We start from the raw sequence: 21230 nt of genomic DNA, 5'->3' as shown, positions 1-21230 counted from the left end.
CCCCGCCCCTCATACCAGGACCCTACTCTCTAAGAGACTGGGATGTCAGGAAATGTCACCTGTGGTCATCCTGCCCTATGACCTCCCAGGACTGACTCTTTTCTGGGGTCCAGGGTCCCCTGAGTCCTCCCTCCGCGACCTCACCTTGACTCTCGGCAGGAACTGGGATTCCCCCCTCAGCTCACCTGAGGCCCCGCCCCTGAAATCTGGTCCAGTTTCTCTGAAGCCTGGATGTCAAGAAATGCTGCCAAAGGTGATCCCGACCTATGACGTCCCAGGACCGACTCTGTTCTAGGGTCCAAGGTTACCGCAGTCCTCCCTCACAGTCCTCGCGTTCTGTCCTGACAGGTCCTCAGCTTCGCATTTCCGACCTGAGGCTTCGCTCCTCATACCAGCGCCCCAGTCCCCAGTCCCCAGTCCCTCTGAGGCCCAGTTGTGGAAGTCAGGGCACGCTGCCATGTGCTCGTCCGCCCGGGGCCTCCAAGGGCTGACTGCTGGGGTAGATATCTTGGGGTCCCCTCTCTTCTGGAGTCCTGGGCCTCAGTCCTCCCTCAGGGTCCTCACTGTGACTCCCGCCAGGAACCGGGATTCCCCGCTCAGCCCACTTGAGGCCCCGCCCCTCATACCAGGTCCCCAGTCTCTCTGAGTACGGGATGTTCAGGGAAATGCGACTGTGGTCATTCCACCCTACTGCCTCCCAGGACAGACTCCGTTGTGGGGTCTAGGGTCACCTCAGTCCTCCCTCGGGGTCCTCACCTTGACTGCCGGCGGCCCTGGGATTTTCCCCTCGGCCGACCTGAGGCCCCGCCCCTCCAACAAGGACCCCAGTCCCTCTGAGTCTCGGACCCGGATGTCAGGAAATGCCGCCTGTGGGCATCCCGCCATATGGCCTCCCAGGACTGACTCTGTTCTGGGGTCCAGGGTCCCTCAGTGCTCCCTCGCTGTCGTCACCTTCACACCCAGCGGGACCTGAGATTCTCTCCTCCGCAGACCTGAGCCCCCCTCTTCCCTTACACCCGGTCCCCAGTCTCTCTGAGACCGGGTAGCGGAAGTCAGGACCCTCTAAGCAGGCTCATTCTGCCCTGGGGTCTCAGGACGGCTGAAAGTAGGGGCGCATTTATGTGGGATGGCCTCTTTTCTGGGGCCCTGAGTCCCCTCTGTTTTCCCTCAGGGTCCTCACCTTGACTCAGGCGGCATGTGGTCTCCCCTCTGCCCACCTGAGGCCCCGCGCCTCATCCCAGGACCCCCGTCTCTCCGAGACGAGACCGTGATGTCAGGAAATGCGGCCTGGGGTGATCCCGCCCTATGACCTTCCAGGACCGACTCTGTTCTGGGGTCCAGGGTCCCGCAGTCCTCCCTCACAGTCCTTGCTTACTGTCCTGACAGGCCCTCAGCTCCGCATTCCCGACCTGAGGCTTCGCCCCCCATACCAGCGCCCCAGTCCCTCCGAGGCCCGGATGCGGAAGTCCAGGCACGCTGCCATGTGCTCGTCCACCCGGGGCCTGCCGAGGTAGAAATCGTGGGGTCCCCTCTCTTCCGGTGTCCAGGGTCTCGGCAGTCCTCCCTGAGGTTCCTCATTGTGACTCCCGCCAGGAACTGGGTTTCTGCCCTCAGCGCACCCGAGGCCCCGCCCCTCATACCAGGTCCCCGCTCGCTCTGAGACGCGACCCGGATGTGAGGAAACGCTGCCCGAGGTGATCCCGCTCTACGACCTCCCGGGACCGACTCTGTTCTGGGGTCCAGGGTCACCGCAGTCCTCCCTTTGGGTCCTCACTTTGACTCCGGTGGCTTGTAGTCTCTCCTCTGCCCACCTGAGGCCCCGCCCCTCATACCAGGTCCCCAGTGCCTCTGAGAGCCCGGACGTCAGGAAATGTGCCTGTGGTCATTCCACCCTATGGCCTCCCAGGACAGACTCTGTTCTGGGGTCCAGGGTCACCGCAGTCCTCCCTCAGAGTGCTCACCTTGACTCCTGGCAGGACTTGCGAGTCTCCGCTCTGCCCCCTTGAGGTCCCCCTCTCTAAATTAAGTCCCCCCTCCCTCTGAGACCCGGATGCGGAAGTCAGGGCTCGCTGCCATGTGCCTCCTAGGGCTTTCAGCAGGGCAGGTTTCTCTGGGTCACCCCACCCCACGCCCTCATTTCTCCATCCGCATGCTCACCTTGGGTCCTATCAGGCCCTGGGCCCTCCCTCTGCCCACTTGAATTGCCTTCCCTGAGAACCAGGCCCTCCTCCTCCTAGTCCCCCGAGAAGCCTGGCCAGGATCCCCTAGGGCGGAGACGGATCCTGTGGGGCCTTCGTCCTCCCTCAGGCCCCTACCTTGACTCCCTGTAGGGCTGGGCTTCCTCTGTGCCAGTCTGGAGCCTCCTCCCAGACCCAGGCCCGTACCTTTCTCAGACCTCCCAGGCAGAAGTCAGGGCACATCACATCCAGACGCCATGCCTCGGGGTCTCCCAGGGCTGAAATCAGGTCCAGGCTGGATTCCTCGGACCCCCTGGGGAAGATGCCCCTCCCCATTACTCGCTCCTGAAGTTCCTAACTTGGCTCCTGGGTCCTTGATGAAATGCTGGTTGGGCCGGCTCCCTCCCTGTCAGCTCTGAGCTTGTGTCTCAGATGCACCCCTTGCAGAAAATGACTCTGAGTCCTAGACTCCATGCTGGGTGGGGAGCTGCAGCGCCCCTGACCGCCGCGGAGGGTCAGAGAAGAAGCACCAGCCAGCCAGACTTCGGAAACGTTTCCCTCTAAAAGGCAGCGGCTGAGCAGCCGGACTTGGGGACGTCCTGCTCTTTCGAGGTTATCTAACATTTCATAGTTCAGAGCACTGATTTTCATTCTCTGAAGCCTCATTCAGAGTCAGAAATACATTTTACATCTCACCAAGTTTCCGGAAAGCATAGCCACTCTTAGGCTGCCTGATTCACTCCGATGCTCCATACTCTTGTTTCTTGTCCAGACTTCCTCTGCTATTTAAATGGTCAATTTTGAAAAGGACAGGCCTCATCCACTAAGGTGATTTCAGGTGGTTATTAGCACAAATTCCGCTGCCCTTAATCATCCCATCCTTCACACTGCCCTGATATTTCCCCATGGCTTCTGGCCTCTGTGGCCAGAGATGCTGAGCTCTCTCCCAATTTTCACAGTGAAACAAGGGTAGAAGTTTAAACTTTTCCTCTTACCCATCCTGCCATCTGCTTTTATCCAACACACACAGACACACACACACACACACACACACACACACTTAATTTCATTCTCCCGTGTAATTTTTTCCGGGGTTGATTTTGGAAACGGAAGACAAAATCTCAAGATTGACTGTCATCTTGGCAGATAAACTTATAGCACTAAATCTGTGGGGGGAAAAAGACAGAAAGAAGAAAAGAAAGAGAGAAAGAGAAAGAAAAGAAAAAGGGGAATTGATACGGTCACAACAGTTTATTCCCCATCAGTGGATATGGCATACTGCTCTTTTGGGGAGCTCTTCAGCCTGAATCTACCAGGAAACTTGTATAACGCCTCCGTCAAGACCTTGTATACATATTTGTTAGGCTTCTTTTTAGCTAACATTTAACTTTTATTGCAGTTATAAATTGAGGTATTTTTCTGTTACATGTTCTAAATAGTCATTGCTTTTGTATGGCAAGGCTCTTGGTTTTGCTGTGGTGATCTTCCATCCACTATTCCTCTGAAACCTCATATTCATTTGACTCTTCCATGGGCCCATTCCTTTGAATCTGCTTAGATACGTCATCATGTTGCGACGAGGAACATTCATTCTTTCTTTTCAATATATGTATTTCTTATTTATTTTGATATCCATAGCTCTGGCTTTCCGTTTCAGGGCAGCTTCAGAAATCGGAGGTGATCACATCTTTTTAGGACCTGTTCATGACAAGAATGCTTCTAACATTTCACATTTCTGTATGCTTGCTGCCAACTGTAGGAAAGGAAATTTACCTTCCAATCTTACCTTGCTAAAGTTCCTACCATGAACTTGTGCTGAATATCTTTCAAAGGCTTTTCTGTCTCCGTTGACCTGATCAAAACTTTTTTTCTCTGCGGATTTGTTAACACAGGGATTTACACATGGAAGTATTTTTATAATGTTCAGTGTTCACGTCTTGAACACAGCCTGTGCTCTGGTCTGTCTTATGTCCCTCTGAATTCATATGCTAAAATTCTAACGCCTGATGTGATCGTACTAGGATGTGTGACCTTTGAGCTTTGAGAAGTATTAATTTCACAAAGGAAGAACCCTCCTGAAAGGGATTAGTGCCTTATCAAAGGGACTCAGAGAGGTCCCTCACCCTTTCTGTCACGGGAGATACCAGGAAAAGTCTATTACCCTGAAGAGGGACCTCACCCAACCATGCTGGCACCCTGAACTTGGACTTCCAGCCCGAGGACGGTGAGAAAGAAATTCCTATCTTTTATAAGGTCTGCAGTCTATGATAATTTGTCACAGCAGCCCAAACAGACTAAGACAGACTGTCTGTTTATTTCACTGCTATGTTGACTATGTTTTTCATTTGATTTGGGTCTTTTTCTGTGTGAGTGACTTTGGCCTGGATGTTTATACAGCTTTCACGCCTTGATTCAAATACCAAAACAAACACACAAACAACGAATCCTACAGCTAACCTCATACTTAATAGTAAAAGCCTGAATGACTTCCTTCTAAGACTTACAAAAGCCCAGGGTGTACATTCTTAAGCAAATTCTTTCGAGGCATAGAAGACATGGAAGTCTAGACCAATGTAATGAAGCAGGTATAAGAAAAAAAAAGATAAACAGATAGGAGAAGGAAAAACAAAACAGTCCCTATTAGAAAATGACATCAACATCTGCCTAGAAAATTCCTAAGTGCGTTTAGCAAGGTCACTGGACATGAGAACAATACAGAAATATTAATTATATATTTTTGTACACTATCATTGTTCTTAAAATTGAAAATTGGAAAAAAAGATCAATGTCACTTATAACTAAGAACTGAGAAACGTGGAACGAAATCCTTAGTATAAGTCCAACAAAATATGTGTGAGATATGTATGCTGAACACCACAAAACACTGATGAAAGTCATCAAGAAAGAGATAAATAGAGAGATGTGTGGTTTTCATGAATCATGAGTCAATATTGTCACGATGTTAATTATCCTCATGTTGTTCTATAGAATCATCACGATCACAAGGAAAATCCCAGCAGGAAGAAAACAGTTTGGTAGTTCTTCAAAAGCTAAACGTAGAAATGAACATATGACCCCTTAATTCCATTCTTAGGTATCTACCAAAAAGGCTTGAAACTAGATACTCAAACAAGTACGTGTACACGCATGCTCATTGCAACTCTTCACAAGAGCCAAGAAGTGGAAACAGCCCAAAAGTCCATCAGTGGAGGAATGAATAAACAAATTGTGTCATGTATCTATATCTATAGCTATAGCTATATATCTATCTATATGTATGTATGTATGTATATGTATGTGTATATAGATACATACGTACCGTGGAATCATATCCAGCCATAAAAAGGAATGAAGTCTGGTATATGCTATGATATGGTCATATCCTCAAAAACATGATACCAAGTGAAATAAAGCAGACACAAAAGGTCATATATTGTATGATTCCATGTGTAAGAAATATTGAAACTAGAGAAATCCATGGAGACAGAAGTTAGATTACTAGTTGCCAGGGGCTTGGGACAGGGAGAAGCTGCTTAATGGGCAAGAATTTTCCATTTGGGGTGATGGGAATGTTTTGGAAATGGGTAGATGTCTTGGTTGCACAACTAAATGCCACTGAAGTGTTCACTTTAAATGGGTTAATTTTGTATGAATTTTACCACAGTATATTTTTTAAATTCCAGCAGGATTTTTTCCTAAATATAAATGTCTGATTCCCAAATGTATTATGAGTAACGTCTTTATGTAAAGTCAAAGAACTAGAATAGTCTAAACAACTATGAAAAGAGAGTATCAGTATCAAAGGTCCCACACAATTTAATGTGAAGACTTTACTACATAACAGGGGATGCAATCTTTTCATGTGGTTTTGGTAGATTTTGTGTGTCATATAGCTTCTGTTGCAACTATTCAACTCTGCTGTTGTAGTGCAGAAACAGGCATAGGTAACGTGTAAATGAAGAGGCATTGCTGTGTTCCAATATGAACTTTGCTTACAGAAATAGGTGGCAGAAGGAGTTTGGACTATTAGCCATACTTGGCCAGTCCCTAGTGTTATTAGCAAAGGGCCAGTCAAATGGGCCAAATGAACATAACAGAAAGTCCAGAATAGAACTAACAAAAGTTGCAAAGCAATCCAATTATGCTAGAATAATTGGACATGTATGTGTGTCTGTGTGTGTGTGTGTGAGATGTGTGTGTACGTATGTGCGTGTGTGTGTGTGTGTGTGTGTGTGTGTAAAACACTGAGAAACAAAAACCAGAGATCTCAACCCACACCTCAAAAATGAAGATAGGCTTAACTGTATGGATGAAAACTAGAATGCTTATAGAAGAAACCATAAGAGAAAATCTTTGTGATTTTGGTTCTCTAAGATTTTTGTAAAATTTATAGAGTCAAATCGGAATGATGAAAATGTTCTGGAATTAGATAGCAGTGATGGATACAAAAATGTGTGCAGTTCCTAAAAGCCGCTCTGAACTGTACACTTTAGAAGGGTGATGGTGAGGTATGTCAATTATTTCTCAGTAAGACAAAAGTGCCCCAGACTCTAACGATTTCTGACAATCTATGTCTTGCCCAGTATACACCAGAGATGTCTATCAGAGAATAGAAAAAAGTCACTCAAAGGTTCGAAATCTTTGACTCTCCACACTGCAAGTTACAGCAGATGGCAACTTCATTAACCCATCTACCTTAGAAGTGCATTGTTATGAACATGCTTGCAAAAGCTGCGTCTGCTCTTACAGTCCCATAGATTTTGGATGGTTGTGTTTTCATTTTCATTTACCTCCAGGTATTTTTGATTTCCTCTCTGATTTCTTCAGTGACCCACTGGCTGTTCAATAGCATATTGTTTAGCCTCCACCAGTCTGTGGGTTTTGCAGGGGTTTATTTGTATATGACTTCTAGTCTCAAAGAACTGTGATGGGAAAAGTTGCTTGATGTGATTTCAATCTTCTTAAGTTTGCTGAGACTTTTTTTGTGATCTAGCTTGTAATGTATCCTGGGAATGTTCCATGCACACTTTGAAAGAATATCTATTCTGCTGCTTTGGGATGAAGTGTGTGTGTGTGTGTGTGTGTGTGTGTGTGTCTGTGTGTGTGTGTCTGTGTGTGTGTGTGTGTGTGTAAATACACATACAGTTATTTATAACATAGATATATAAAGTCCATCAGGTCTGAAGTGTCATTAAGGCCAGTGTTTCCACATGGATTTTTTTGTCTGGATGATCGATTCATTCATAGAAGTGGGGTGTTCCAGTCTCCTACCATTATTGTGTTACTGCCGATTTTTCTCTTCATGTCTGTTAATAATTGCTTTCTGTATTTAGGTGCTCCTGTGTTGGGTGCACATATACTTATAATGTTATATCTTCTTTTTGGATGGATCCCTTCATCACTTTGTAATTCTTTGTGTCTTGTTACAGTCTTTGTTTTAAATTCTGTTTTGTCTGATACAAGTATTGCTACCCTGGCTTAGTTTTTATTTCCATTTGCATGGAATAACATTTTCAATCCCCTCACTTTTAATCTATGTATGTCTTTAGATCTCAGTTGAGCCTCTTGTAGGCAGCATATATACATGAGCCTTCTTTTGTAGCCATTCAGCCAGTCTATGTCTATGATTGGAGTATTTAGTTCTTGCACAATTAAAGAGGTTATCAATCAGTAGATTCTTATTGTCCTTTTGTTAATTGTTTGGGAATTTTTCCATATTTTTTATTGAGTTCTAGTCATTTTACAATATTGTGTCAAATTCCAGTGTAGAGCACAATTTTTCAGTTATACATGAACACACATATATTCATTGTCACATTTTTTTTCGCTGTGAGCTGCCACAAGATCTTGCATATATTTCCCTGCGCTATACAGTATAATCTTGTTTATCTATGCTATATATGCCTGTCAAGATCTACAAATTTTGAAATCCCAGTCTGTCCCTTCCCACCCCCCGCCCCCTTGGCAACCACAAGTATGTATTCTATGTCTATGAGTCTGTTTCTGTTTTGAATTTATGTTCTTTTTTTAGATTCCATATACGAGCAACCTCATATGGTATTTTTCTTTCTCTTTCTGGCTTACTCCACAGCACGTTCCTGCCCTGCCCTCTGCAGTAACGCCCACAAGGCCGGCGGGCTGGCAACGTGCTCTCTGGCCCTGAAGCCAGGACACAGGCTCAGCCTCGGAAACTCAGCAGCCCTCCACGGGACCGGAAGTGCCCGAGCACCTGCTCAGGTGGCATCAGGGACCCTGAAAGCCAGGACCTTCCTGTGCGGCAGGCAGCAGACTAGACACAGAGGAAGGATGGTTAACTAGTTTCTCTTTACAAATCAGGCTAGAATACCCACCAAGAACCATCTTTCATCTCCAAGGAGGATTCTGAGCTGTTTTGTATTCAGCCTCGGCGGGCGTTCCCTCCCTGCGAATTCCAGGACCATTCCGCACCTATGGCTTTGGAGTCTGACCATCGAGGGGAGCTGAGCCATCAGTGTAAGTGTCCAGCAGACCGTTTCCAAGAACACACCCCAGTAAATCCTACCCCGCGTTTGGGGCGGTTACCAAAGCTCTTCAACTATATACGCCAGGACGGAGTACACTGGGAGCCACATCAAACGCCACTCCTCCCTGCAGTCGGAGCATTCTGAGTGTCCTAGCAGCTCAGGCAGGATAACCAGGTCTCTAAGCATCCCTGAACAAAGTGCATCTTCCCCTCTCGCCCAGGAGATGTATCCACGATCCCAGAGGGACTGCTCACAGCAACCTCCCACCTGACACGTTCCTCTCACCACTAAAAGTGCCGTCTGCACGTCTGCCTGCCGCCACCACCCAGCTTCATTACCATCACCTCCCACAGAAGGACCCCCGCCCCCAACCCCAGCTTCCCAAAGAGAAGAGCAGAGGCTCGGTGAATGTGTGCGGATGAAGTGAGACGGTGAGCGGGGATCCTATTGATTCAGACTGATTTTCTCCTACTTTCTTAAATAACCCGTGGAAATCCAATTAAACATAGGGATATTACACGTATAAAATGACAAACAAGAAGGGATAAGAAGCGAGTTAATATTTTTACTTTTATTGTTCTAAATCTTCCCTCATCTATATTATTGCTAATTACTCTCACATTTCCCGAACAATTCTAATTGCAATTCCATATTATGTCATCCAGGATGACAGGAAAAAAAAAAAAAAAAAAAGAGAGAGATTTCAGTCTCCTTTACAGAAGAGGAAAACTGTTGTGTTTGAACTGGATAAGCACACACACGTTGTGATCAATGTCATTCACAAAGTTAGATACTGAAGCTTATTAAATCTTCTATTAATAGGAACAGCACTGAAAAACACCTACAGGAAACAAAGATCAATTTCCACGTCACCATAAAGGACGGGAGGAGCCCAGAGATGCTGTACGCCGTGCCCCCCGAGCTGGCCCGGGCCCTCACTCCTTCCAAGGCTGACCGCTCGCTCTGCAAACACAGAGTGAAGGATGGACTCCCTTCCTGCCCGGCAGGAGAAGCTGCTGGACAGGGGCCTGGAGGAGCCCGGCTGCAAGTCTGGCTCAGGCCTCCTCTTCCTCATCGCTAGCAGCCTCATCTGACAGGGATGGGAAGGAACTGGGACCCCGTCTACTGGCCCTGTGTACATGCTCCAGGACTTGCAACTTGCTGATCTCCGCGTGGGCCCGGGGGCCCCACAGGAACTCGAAGCGAGCGGGATCGCTGTTGGCCACCTGCCGGTACTCCAGGTACCCCTCCTGCACCCACGCTTTGGTGATGAGCTCCCTGGGCTCCCCGTAGATGAAGTGCTCCCTCCCAGCACGCAGCCCCAGCTTGCTCAGTGCTCCCCACACCTCCTCCTCAGGGAGGCGCTCTCCCTCCAGGTGGATCATGCAAAGGAGCATCACCAGGAGGCCGTTCTTGGGCATGCTCTGCCCATCGCCCAGCATCCCATCACAGGTGAGGCCCAGGGTGGGGACCAGGACATACCAGTGGCCCCCGGGATCCACCTCCTTCACATCCACCCCAAAGACCAGCTGCATGTACTCAGAGGCCTGGCTGAAGACCGCAGGGAAGTGGTGCTGGTATTCTCTGAGGAAGATACTCAGCATTTCTGCCCTGGTGGTCGGCTGCTTCCTGTGATACTTGAGGAGCAGGAAGCCCACCAGGTCAGTCACCATCGAAGGCTGTGCATCATGGAGCAGGGACACGGCACAGGCAGAGTAGGAAGAGGAGACTGAGGAGGAGGAGGACCAGGGGGATGCGCCCCCCTCCTGCTCAGCCTCCATCTGCTGAACATCCATGAGGCCCCGGGAGTCTCTGGGGTCCTGAAGGTCTTCCGCAGCCTTGCGGAGCTCACTCATCTCAACGGGGGGCACGATGAGTGGTGTCGGGCAGCCGAGAGGAGCGAGGGAAGGGGTGACAAATGGAGACCCAAGGGCCTGGGGGAGAGAGGGTGTGTCAGCAGGCTGGGCTGAGAAACCCACCCTGAGGGGCTCTGACAAAGGCGACTTACAGGTCTCCTCTTCAGGGGTGCCCTCGGCCTCACAGGGGCTCTCCTCCTGGTGGACGGTCGTCTGTGAACCTGACGGGGGAAGTGAGGCAACTCCTCAGGGTGCTGCCGGCACCAGCCCGAGGTTCTGGGGGCGACAGGGGGTGTGTGGAGTGGACGTTGGCCTTGTGGGTTCCCGTCTGTTCCGGGAGCCCCCGGGTACACACTCAGGGCCCACACCTCACCCGGCACTGCCGGCCTCCTGTGCTCTGTGACCCGAGGACACGTGTCTCAGACCTAGGCTTTCACATCCCGGTGTCTGGAGACCCTGGAAGAGAAAGGAGGGGAGACCTCGGGTCTACACTGTGGCACAGCCCTGGACCCGCGTGGTGGCAGGAGGCCTGGGCTCTGGCAGGTTCCCACTCTTCTAGCACGGGAGGCCCTCTCCGCGCTAGCTCAGGGTCCTCACCGTGACTCCAAGCGGGACCTGGGATTCGGCTCTCCAACCACCTGAGGGGCCCTCCTTATAATCAGTCCGAGGTCTCTCTGAGACCTGGATGCGGAAGTCAGGACGCACCACGTGTGCTCATCCTGCCTGGGGGCCTCCCAGGGCTGCCAGCAGGGGCAGGATCGGTTGCGTCCCCCTGTTCTGGGGTCTCGGGTCCCCTCACTCCTCCCTCGGGGTCCTCACCTTGACTCTTGGCAGGAGTTGAGATTCCCCTCTCAGCCCACCTGAGGCCCCGCCCGTCATACCAGGACGCCAGTCCCTCTGAGACCCGCATTTCAGGAACTGCTGCCTGAGGTCCTCCCGCCCTATGGCCTCCCAGGACTGACTCTCTTCTGGGGTGCAGGGTCCCTGAGTGCTAACTCGCGGTCGTCACCTTCACTCCCAGGCGGCCCTGAGATTCTCTCCTCCGCAGACCTGAGCCCCCCGCCTCCCTTTCTCTATGTCCCCAGTCTCTCTGAGACCCGGATGCGGAAGTCAGGACAAACCTCGTGGGCCTGTCCTCCCCTCGGGCCTCCGGGCAGCTGATAGCAAGGGCGCCTTTCTGTGGGGTGGCCTATCTTCTGGATCCCGGGTCCCCTCAGTTCTCCCTCAGCGTCGTCACTCAGGCGGCATGTCGTCTCCCCTCTGCCCACCCGTGGCCCCGCCCCTCATCCCAGGACCCCAGTCCCTGTGAGACCCGGATGTCAGGAAATGCCGCCTCTGGTTATTCCGACCTATGGCTTCCCAGGACTCATTATGTTTTAGGGTCCAGGGTCCCTCACTGCTCGCTCGCAGTCGTCGCCTTCACTCCCAGTGGGACATCGGATTCTCTCCTCTGAATATCTGAGGGTCCCCCCATCTCACACAAAGTCCCCGGTCTCTCTGAGACCAGGGTGCCGCAGTCATGACACGACACGTGGGCCTGTCCTGCCCTCGGGCCTCCGGGCAGCTGATAGTAAGGTTCCCTGTCTGTGGATGGTCTGTTTTCTGGGTTCCGGGGCCCTTCCTTCCTCCCTCAGGGTCCTCACTTTGACTCAGGCAGCATGTGGTCTACCTTCTGGCAACCCGAGGCCCCGCCCGTCATATCAGGACCCTAGTCCCTCTGAGACCCGGATGTCAGGAAATGCCACCGGTGGTCACCCTGCCCCAAGGCCTCCAAGGTCCAACGCTGTCCCGGGGTGCAGGATCCATCCGTTCTCCCTCGGGGTCCTCACTTTGACTCAGGCGGTATGTAGCCTCCCCTTGGAACCCTCGAAGCCCCACCCCTCATCCCAGGACCCCAGACCCTGTGAGACCCGGATGTCAGGAAATGCCGCCGCTGGTCACCCTGCCCTAAGGTCTCCAAGGACCAACACTGTCCCGGGGTGCGGGATCCCCTGTTCTCCCTCAGGGTCCTCACTTTCACTCAGGCAGCACTGGCCTCCCCTTGGACCACCCGAGGCCCCGCCCCTCATCCCAGGACCCCAGTCCCTCCGAGACCCGGATGTCAGGAAGTCAGGACCCCACGAGTGCTCATCCCACCCAGGCCCTCCCAGGGCTGACAGCAGGGGCGGGGATCTGTGGGGCTCCTTCTGTCCTCCCTCAGCGTCCTCAGCTTCAGCCCTGGAGGGTCCTGGGACGCCCCCTTGTTGACCCGAGCCCACACCCTCACACCAAGGCCCTCACTGCCCTGACACCCCCAGGGGAGTCTGTGGACGCACATCAGGCCAACAGGCCCAGGGCTTCCCAGGACTGTGGACGCCAGGGGCTGAGATGGATTCCCCGGGGATCCCGCAGCCCTCCCTCTGCTCCCCACCTGGGCTCCAGGCTGGGCCTGGGCCCCTCCCTCTGCCCACCTGAGTTTGATCCCATTGTACTCAGACCCTCCCCAGGCAGGACCCCCGAGAAGGGAGTGGGGATGAGGGGGTGGGGATCTGATCCTCGCAACCCTGCCTGGGGTCTCCCAGGGGTGACCGCAAAACCGACCTGTATGCCTGCCCCCGCCCCCCAAGTCCCCTCACACGGTTTTACCTTGACTCCTGGCAGCGCTGGGCTCCTTCCCAGTGCAGACCTGAAGCCGGCCTCCCTCACCCAGGCGCTCACCTCTCTCACCTCGCAAGGGTGGGGCATCAGTGCACGTGACATCCGGACCCAGTGCCCTGGAGTCTCCCAGGGCTGTCGGGGGCGGGTGGGGGTGCCGGAGGTGGATTCCCTGGGGTCCTCAGGCTCCTGTGTCCTCACCTGGACTCCTGACAGGATCTGGGAGCCACCCTCTGCCCTCCTGAGACTGCGTCTCTCAGACCCAGCCTCTGACTCCCCGAGTTCGCTGAGGAGGTGGGGGCCGGGGACTGCTCAGCCTGACAGCCCCGTCCGGGGGCCCCCAGGATTCCCGCGCGGGGCCGATTTGCGTTCTTAGGGTCCCTCTGTTGCGGGGTGGTTGGACCCCTTTGTCCTCATCCAGGAAGGTCCTCAGCCACCCTCGCACACAAAGGCTGCAGTCCCAGCAAAGATGCTGGGGGGGACCTGCCTCCTGGTGACCGTGAAGGGGCAGAGAGCAACACACCTTCCCTCGGGGGCTCCTCGCCAGCCAGCCTGACTTCGGAGACGGTCTGTTCGAAAGACTTACCTTTTCCTGAAGAGGCTGAGCAGTGGCAGGGGAGTTGCGGATCCCTTGCGTTGATGACTAGGTAATAGTACCTGTTCCAGAGCCGTGACTTTCACTTGTTAATTCTCATGCATAGTAAGAACTACATTTCTCATCTGCACCTACTGTGCGTGTATGTATGACACGTGTGCAGGCTGTGTGTGCTTATGTACACGTACATCCACGCACCACCTGTGTACGTACTAGCGCGTGTATCTGGGTGCGTGTTTATATTTTACGAGGGCTCGTATGTACGTGCAGACGGTATACATACCCAAGGCGCAAAAGTGTGCCTGCTATAACCACGTGTGAGGTGCTCTGGTACCGCCACCTTATTGTCCGTCTCTCCCTTACGTTCTGTTTAAGTGATGTGTTTTGCACAGGCCAGTCCTCACGCAGGTTTGATGTCAGGTGGGTATTAGCAGAGACTCAGGAGGGAAATGCCTCAGCTGACCCATCTTTCTTGCTGTCCTGGTAGAGCCCCAGGGCTGAGGCATGTGTGTCCGGGGCCCTGCCCCAGCTGTAGGCACGAAACCGCTCAGAAGCGGGAGATCTTCTCTCCTACCTGTCCTGCCCTCTGCGTCTGTGCGGCCCACAGCCCCTCCCCCACTCCCTGCTGCCCCCCACCCCCACCCCGCAACGGACGAGTCAGCTCCCCAGTCAGCAGTCTTCCCCTCGGGTGTCCTCACGTTTTGTTGTTCACCTAGCGTTGTTCATACCGTGTGTTATTTTAAAGTCTTTATTTTTATAGCACCTTTAGGTGCACAGAACAACAAAGAGAAGGTACAGAGATTTCCCATTTACTTCCCGCCCCCACACCTACGTAGCCTGCCTCCTTATCAGCAACCCACCGGAGTCGTCCATGTGTCAGAATTGATGGACCTACGCTGTCACCTAGAAATTAGAGTTTCCCTTGGGGTTCACTCTTGGTGCTGCACCTTCCCTGGGTTTGGGCAAACGTGTATGACATGCCCTCATCACTGGGGTATCATGCAGACTATTTCACGTCACTAACCACCCTCTGCTGTACAGCGCCTATTCATTCCTCTCCCCACAGCGCCTGCAGACACTCATCTTCTTAGCGTCTCCATCATTTTGCCTTCACAGAATGTCACATAGTTGAAATAATACCGTATGTTGCCTTTTCAGAATCACTCAGTTTGTAATTGCATCGAAGGTTCTTCATGTCTATTCCTTGCTTGATAACTCATTTCTTTTTTGCACTGGGTGATACTCCATTTCCTGCACATACCAAAGTGTATTTATTCACCGACTTAAGGACCTCTTGTTTGCATCTATAGTTTGGCAATTCTAAGTAAAGCTGCTATAAACATCCACGTGTAGGTTTCTGTGCGGACACATGTTTTCAACTTCTTTGGGTAAATACCCATATGGTTTCTGGATCATACAGTAAGAGTTTGTTTACTTTTATAAGATCCTGCCAAGCTGTTCCAATGTAACTGTACCATCTTGTATTCCCACCAGCAATGAATGGGAGTTCCTGCTGCTCCAAATCCTCCCCAGCATTTGGTGTTGTCACTGTACCAGATTTTCCCAATTGCAATACGTGTCTAGTTACGATGTGTGTGTGTGTGTGTGTGTGTGTGTGTGTGTGATCATCAAGTGACTCCTCACACCTGTTGATCACTAGGTATCAAGCTGGGAAAGGCACAGTCAAGCTAAAGATTTGGAGAATCCTGCCCAAAGCATCAGGAGGCAGCTTCAGTCACGCTGTGTGTGCGCAAGATTTTGTCCTCTGGACATCATTCCTAGTCCTCTTTCTAGGAGGAAAAGCAGAAGAGGAAACTGGAAAGTTCAGAGGAAAAGAACTTTAGGATGGCTCTAGGTAACTCAGATTGGTTCCCACCTTCAGAGACCGTGTGTGAGCCCAAACGCTTCTGAAGCAACCACGTGGCGGGCACATCCTCCAAGTCCGAGCTGTGACCGGGAGAACTTGGAATGTGGCTCTGGGTGAGGAAACGTTTCCTCGGGGGGCCAGGGGAAAGGCCCACGGCAGAAACTTTCCCTCACACTCAGAGAGTCCCAGAACACCCTCGCTCACAGAGCTCTGTGGTGGGCTGTGTGGATCAGGACGGAGCACGTGCAGAGGTCCTGATGCCTCCTCCCCAGGGCCAAGCCCCTCAGCACAGTCCATTCCCCTGCGCTGGTCCAGGGCCCCTGAGCGTCACCCATGCTGGGTCTAGAACAAGCTATGTCATGTCTAAGAACTTCTGGCACGCGAGGGGTCCCATCCCCAATAACAGAGTGCCGGTGAGAAGAGGAAACCCACCTGAGTCAGTGGACCGGGAGATACACACTGGTTCAGAAGCCCCACAGCGTGGGGAAGGCACATCGTACACGCACAGTGACAACAGCTGCATCTACTGTCCACGTCCTTGGCCCAGACATTGTAGAGACAGGTCGCATCGTGTATAAACTCGCACCGGTGCTTTCAACGGGTACGACTACTATGCCCATTTGACGGGCAGAAATCGAGGCACAGACGGTTTCCATGACTGGCTCAGCTTAGCGGCCGCAGGACACACATTCAGTCTGAGCTTTGTGTGGGTCGAAAGCCCTGTGCCCCACTGGTCTGAGCCGACTCGCCAACACTCACGGGGGCCCCGGCTGTCCTGCACGCTGTCCTACCACCTGGTGCCTCATGCCACGTAGCTGAGAACACAGGGAAGCCAGGCATCGGTGCTCAGGAGAGCCTGACACCGGATTCTGCCCACGTGGCCTGTCCCAGCCCCGCGGGATCACCATCCATCCTGAAATGGAGACGGGGCCCCAGGAGGCGGGTCTGGGTCTAGGAGAGAGGGTGTGAGGATGGAGAAGGCTCCTGGATGTGGGGGTAAAGGCTCGGCCCTCTGAAGTCTGCTCTTCTGTTCGGGCTGGGGCCCTGCTCCCACTTCCTCCTGCCCACTCTGCTCGGCTTCTCTCCCAGCTGACTGGGGGGCCCACGTTCTCCTGCAGGCTCACTGCCCTGGGCAGATGGGGTGTCAGGCAGGCGGCAGGCCTGTAGTTCAAAGCATGGTGCCCTTGGGTCCGGTGGGCTCTCAGGGCTCCCGCAAGGGGGCGGGGATCCGCGCCTCAGGGCCCTGGGCAGGCACCTGTGTCTGGGGACGGCCCAGGTTTCCACATGCGGCACACGTGGCATGTTTGGTCCATGTGTGTGGTGTGTGGATGTACGTGTACATAAGCACATACAGTCTAGACATGTGATACAGATACACGCACAGTAGGTGCAGATGAGAATTGTGGTTCTTACTATGGATGAGAATTGACAAGTGAAAGTCACGGCTCTGGAACAGGTACTATTATCTAGTCATCAACGCAAGGGATCCGCAGCTCCCCTGCCACTGCTCAGCCTCTTCAGGAAAAGGTAAGTCTTTCAAACAGACCGTCCCCGAGGTCAGGCTGGTTGTCAGCGAGTCGCCGAGGGAAGGTGTGTTGCTCTCTGCCCCTTCACGGTCACCAGGAGGCAGGTCCCCTCCAGCATCTTTGCTGGGACTGCAGCCTTTGTGTGCGAGGGTGGGTGAGGGCCCTCCAGGGTAAGGACAGAGGGGTCCAACCACCCGACAACACAGGGACCCTAAGAATGCAAATCGGCCCCGTGCGGGAATCCTGGGGGCCCCCGGACGGGGCTGTCAGGCTGAGCAGTCCCCGGCCCCCACTTCCTCAGCGAACTCGGGGAGTCAGAGGCTGGGTGTGAGAGACACACTCTCAGGAGGGCAGAGGGCGAATCCCAAGTCCTGTCAGGAGTCAAGGTGAGGACACAGGAGACTGAGGCCCGCAGGGAATCCACCTCCGGCCCCCCCCGACAGCCCTCGGAAACCCCTGGGCTCAGGGTCCAGATGTGACGGGCACTGATGCCCCACCCTTGGGAGGTGAGAGAGGTGAGGGCCTGGGTGAGGGAGGCCGGCTTCAGGTTTGCAGAGGGAAGGAGCCCAGCGTTGCCAAGAGTCAAGGTAGAACCGTGTGTGGGGACTCGGTTTGCAGGCATCCAGGTCGGTTCTGCGGTCACCCCTGGGAGACCCAAGGCAGGGATGCAAGGATCAGATCCCCACCCCCTCATCCCCGCTTCCCTCTCTGGTGTCCTGGCTCTGGAGGGTCCGAGTCCAAGGGGACCAAGCTCAGGTGGGCAGAGGGAGGCACCCAGGCCCAGCCGGGAGCCCAGGTGAGGAGCAGAGGGAGGGCTGAGGGAACCCATGGAATCCATCTCAGCCCCTGGCGTCCACAGTCCTGGGAAGCCCTGGGCCTGGTGGCCTGATGTGAGTCCAGAGGCTCCCCTGGGGGTCTCAGGGCAGTAAGGGCCTTGGTGTGAGGGTGTGGGCTCGGGTCAACAAGGGGGCGTCCCAGGACCTGCCGGGGCTCAAGCTGAGGACGCTGAGGGAGGACCGAAGGGGCCCCACAGATCCCCGCCCCTGCTGCCAGCCCTGGGAGGGCCTGGGTGGGATGAGCACTCGTGGGGCCCTGACTTCCTGACATCCGGGTCTCGGAGGGACTGGGGTCCTGGGATGAGGGGCGGGGCCTCGGGTGGCCAGAGGGGAGACCACATGCCGCCTGAGTCAAGGTGAGGACCCCGAGGGAGAACGGAGGGATCCTGCACCCGGGACAGCGTTGCACCTTGGAGACCATAGGGCAAGGTGACCACTGGCGGCATTTCCTGACATCCGGGTCTCTGAGGGACTGGGGTCCTGGGATGAGGGGTGGGTCCTCGGGTGGCCAGAGGCTAGACGACATGACGCCTAAGTGACGACCCTGAGGGAGAACTGAGGGGACCCCGAACTCGGAAAAGTGGTCATCCAACACAAAGGGGCCCTTGCTAGCTGCTGTCCGGAGGCCCGAGGGCAGGACAGGCCCACGTGTCGTGTCATGACCGCGGCATCCTGGTCTCAGAGAGACCTGGCACTTAGTGTGTGATGGGGGTGGGGGGAAACCCTCAGATCTGCAGAGGAGAGAATCCCAGGTCCCACTGGGAGTGAAGGTGACGACCGCGAGCCAGCAGTGAGGGACCCTGGACCCGAAAACACAGTCGGTCCTGGGACGTGATAGGGCGGCATCACCTCAGGCAGCATTTCCTGACATCCGGGTCTCGGAGGGACTGGGGTCCTGGTTTGAGGGGCGGGGCCTCGGGTGGGCTGAGGAGAGAATCCCAGTTCCTGCCGGGCGTCAAGGTGAGGACCCTGGGGGAGGACTGAGGGGGTCAGAGACCCCAGAACACAGTGGGTCCCGGGAGGTCATGGGGCGGCATCACCTCAGGCAGCATTTCCTGACATCCGCGTCTCAGAGGGACTGGGGACCGGGTTTGAGGGGCGGGGCCTCGGGTGCGCTGAGGAGAGAATCCCGGTTCCTGCCGGGCGTCAAGGCGAGGGCCCTGAGGAAGGACTGGGGACACCCTGGACTCCAGAATCGAGGGGACCCCAAGATATCTACCCCGGCAGGCAGCCCTCGGAGGCCTCAGGCCGGACGAGCCCATGGCAGCGTGCCGGGACTTCCGCGTCCGGGCCTCGGAGGGACTGGGGCGCTGGTGTGGGGAGCGAAGCCTCAGGTTGGGAAACGCGGGGCTGAGGGCCTGTCAGGACAGTAAGCAAGGACTGTGAGGGAGGACTGCGGGACCCTGGACCCCAGTACAGAGTCGGTCCTGGGAGATCATAGGGTGGCATGACCACAGGCACATTTCCTGACATCCGCGTCTCAGAGGGACTGGGGACCGGGTTTGAGGGGCGGGGCCTCAGATGGGCTGAGGTGGGAATCCCCGTTCCTGCCTGGCGCCACGGTGAGGATCCTGAGGGAGGACTGAGGGGACCAGAGACCCCAGATCAGTGGGGACCCGCCGAACCGATCCTGCCCCTGCTTTTCTCCCTGGGAGGCCCCAGGGCGAGATGAGCACACGTTGGTGTCTCGACTTCCCCATCCGGGTCTCAGAGAGACTGGGGCCTTAATATAAGGAGGGGGACCTCAGGTATGCAGAGGAGGGTATCCCCGGTCCCCCCGGTAGTCAAGGTGAGGACCCTGAGGGAGGACTAAGAGACCCTGCACCCCGGAACAGAGTCGGCCATGGGGGGCTAGAGGGCAGGATGGCCAAAGGCAGCATTTCCTGACATCGCGGTCTCAGAGGGGACAGGGATCCTGGTATGAGGGGGCGGGGCGTCAGATGGGCAGAGGACAGAATCCTAAATTACCAGGAGGCAATGTGAGGACCGTGAGGGAGCCTTTGCCCTTGTGCTGGGTCTTGGAGGCCCCAGAGCAGGGTGACCAGGTGAGATGCTTTCTGACCTCTTAACTCAGAGGTCCTTGGGAGGTGAAGTCCCTGGTCTGAGGAGTGTGGCTCAGATGTGCAGAGGGTGGTCTCCCCGGAACCCCCAGTAGGACTGGGCAGACCCCCTCCCCAGGTAGAGGGGGCCTCAACAGAAACTTGCTCCTCTGCTCCTTCCTGGGAGGCCCGGGTGTGAGTCAGGAGGCATCACCTCCCCACTTTATCCTCAAACTCAGTGCGATGGTGGTGTCGGCCTGCAGGGGACAACCTCATGTTAGCTGAGGGGAGGGTCCCAGGACTTGCTGGGAGTAAATGTGAATATCTTGATACTGAGAGTAGAGAGTGAGCCCACAGAATCCGGCCCTGCCCCCTGTCATCCCTGAAGTCCCTGGGCAGGAGTGGCCAGTGGTGCTGCCCCCTCACCTCTGCCCCAGGCTCTCAGGGAATTCAGACCTAGTTCTGAGGTTGGCAGAAGGAGCCACAACCGGTCAGCAGCAGAAGGACTCACAGGATGTGCCAGGACTCAGGAGAAGGACCCTTTGGGTGGATGCAGGGCGTGAGGAGACCCTCACCCCAAAAGAGATGGGAACTTACAGTGTCCGGCTTGAGCTGTTTCAGCCCTAGGAGTCCCCGGTCAGGTCTGGCCGGATGGGGCCTGCCATCACTTCCGTCACGTGGTTGGGGGTGGGGTATCTCAGGGTGTGAGGACCTTGGTCTGAGGGGAAACATCAGGCCAGCAGAGGGAGGAGTCCTAGGATATCCCACGTGTCAAGGCAAGGACTCTTCATGAGGACCAAATGTACCCCGCCATCTCAGGAGAGGAAGGACCCCACCGGCTCCAGCTGACCCCTGTTCCCAGCCCTGGAAGGAACAGTCAGTGGTGGCCCTAAGTGCCGTGCTCACTTCCATCCTGGGTGGGAAGGTGGGAGTCTTCAGGGAGTTGAGGTCTGGGTCTGAAGGGCAGATGTCAACTCATCATCCCAGGTGGGGGCAGGGGGGAAGAGCAGGCCCTGGCGGGAGTAAAGATGCATGGCCTCCAGGCACTGAGGGCACCTCCGCCCAGGGCAGAGGGGCCGATCCCCGCTGCCAGTGCTTCTGGGTTTTTCGGGGGGAGCTGGGGGTGGATGTTGTGTAAATGGATCCTGGGACCAATTTCCACGTAGGGGAGAGGTTCCCCAGACCAACGACAGTTCT

The 21230-nt window shown here is 54.4% G+C and overlaps 1 protein-coding gene across 1 annotated transcript; it reads right to left on the bottom strand.

Moving 5' to 3' along the window:
- Nucleotides 1-9174: 9174 nt before the first annotated feature.
- On the bottom strand, nt 9175-10945 carry LOC141576345 (melanoma-associated antigen 10-like). The gene is made up of 2 exons (XM_074359276.1): nt 10689-10945; nt 9175-10614 (listed from the first exon to the last, which is right to left on the bottom strand). The coding sequence occupies exon 2, from the start codon at nt 10534-10536 to the stop codon at nt 9736-9738; it is 801 nt and encodes a 266-aa protein (XP_074215377.1). The 5' UTR covers nt 10537-10614; nt 10689-10945; the 3' UTR covers nt 9175-9735.
- Between the last annotated feature and the right edge of the window lie 10285 nt (nt 10946-21230).

Source organism: Camelus bactrianus, chromosome X (genome assembly GCF_048773025.1).
Source record: "Camelus bactrianus isolate YW-2024 breed Bactrian camel chromosome X, ASM4877302v1, whole genome shotgun sequence".
Classification (NCBI taxonomy): Eukaryota; Metazoa; Chordata; class Mammalia; order Artiodactyla; family Camelidae; genus Camelus; species Camelus bactrianus.
This window is presented reverse-complemented; position numbering and strand designations above follow the sequence as displayed.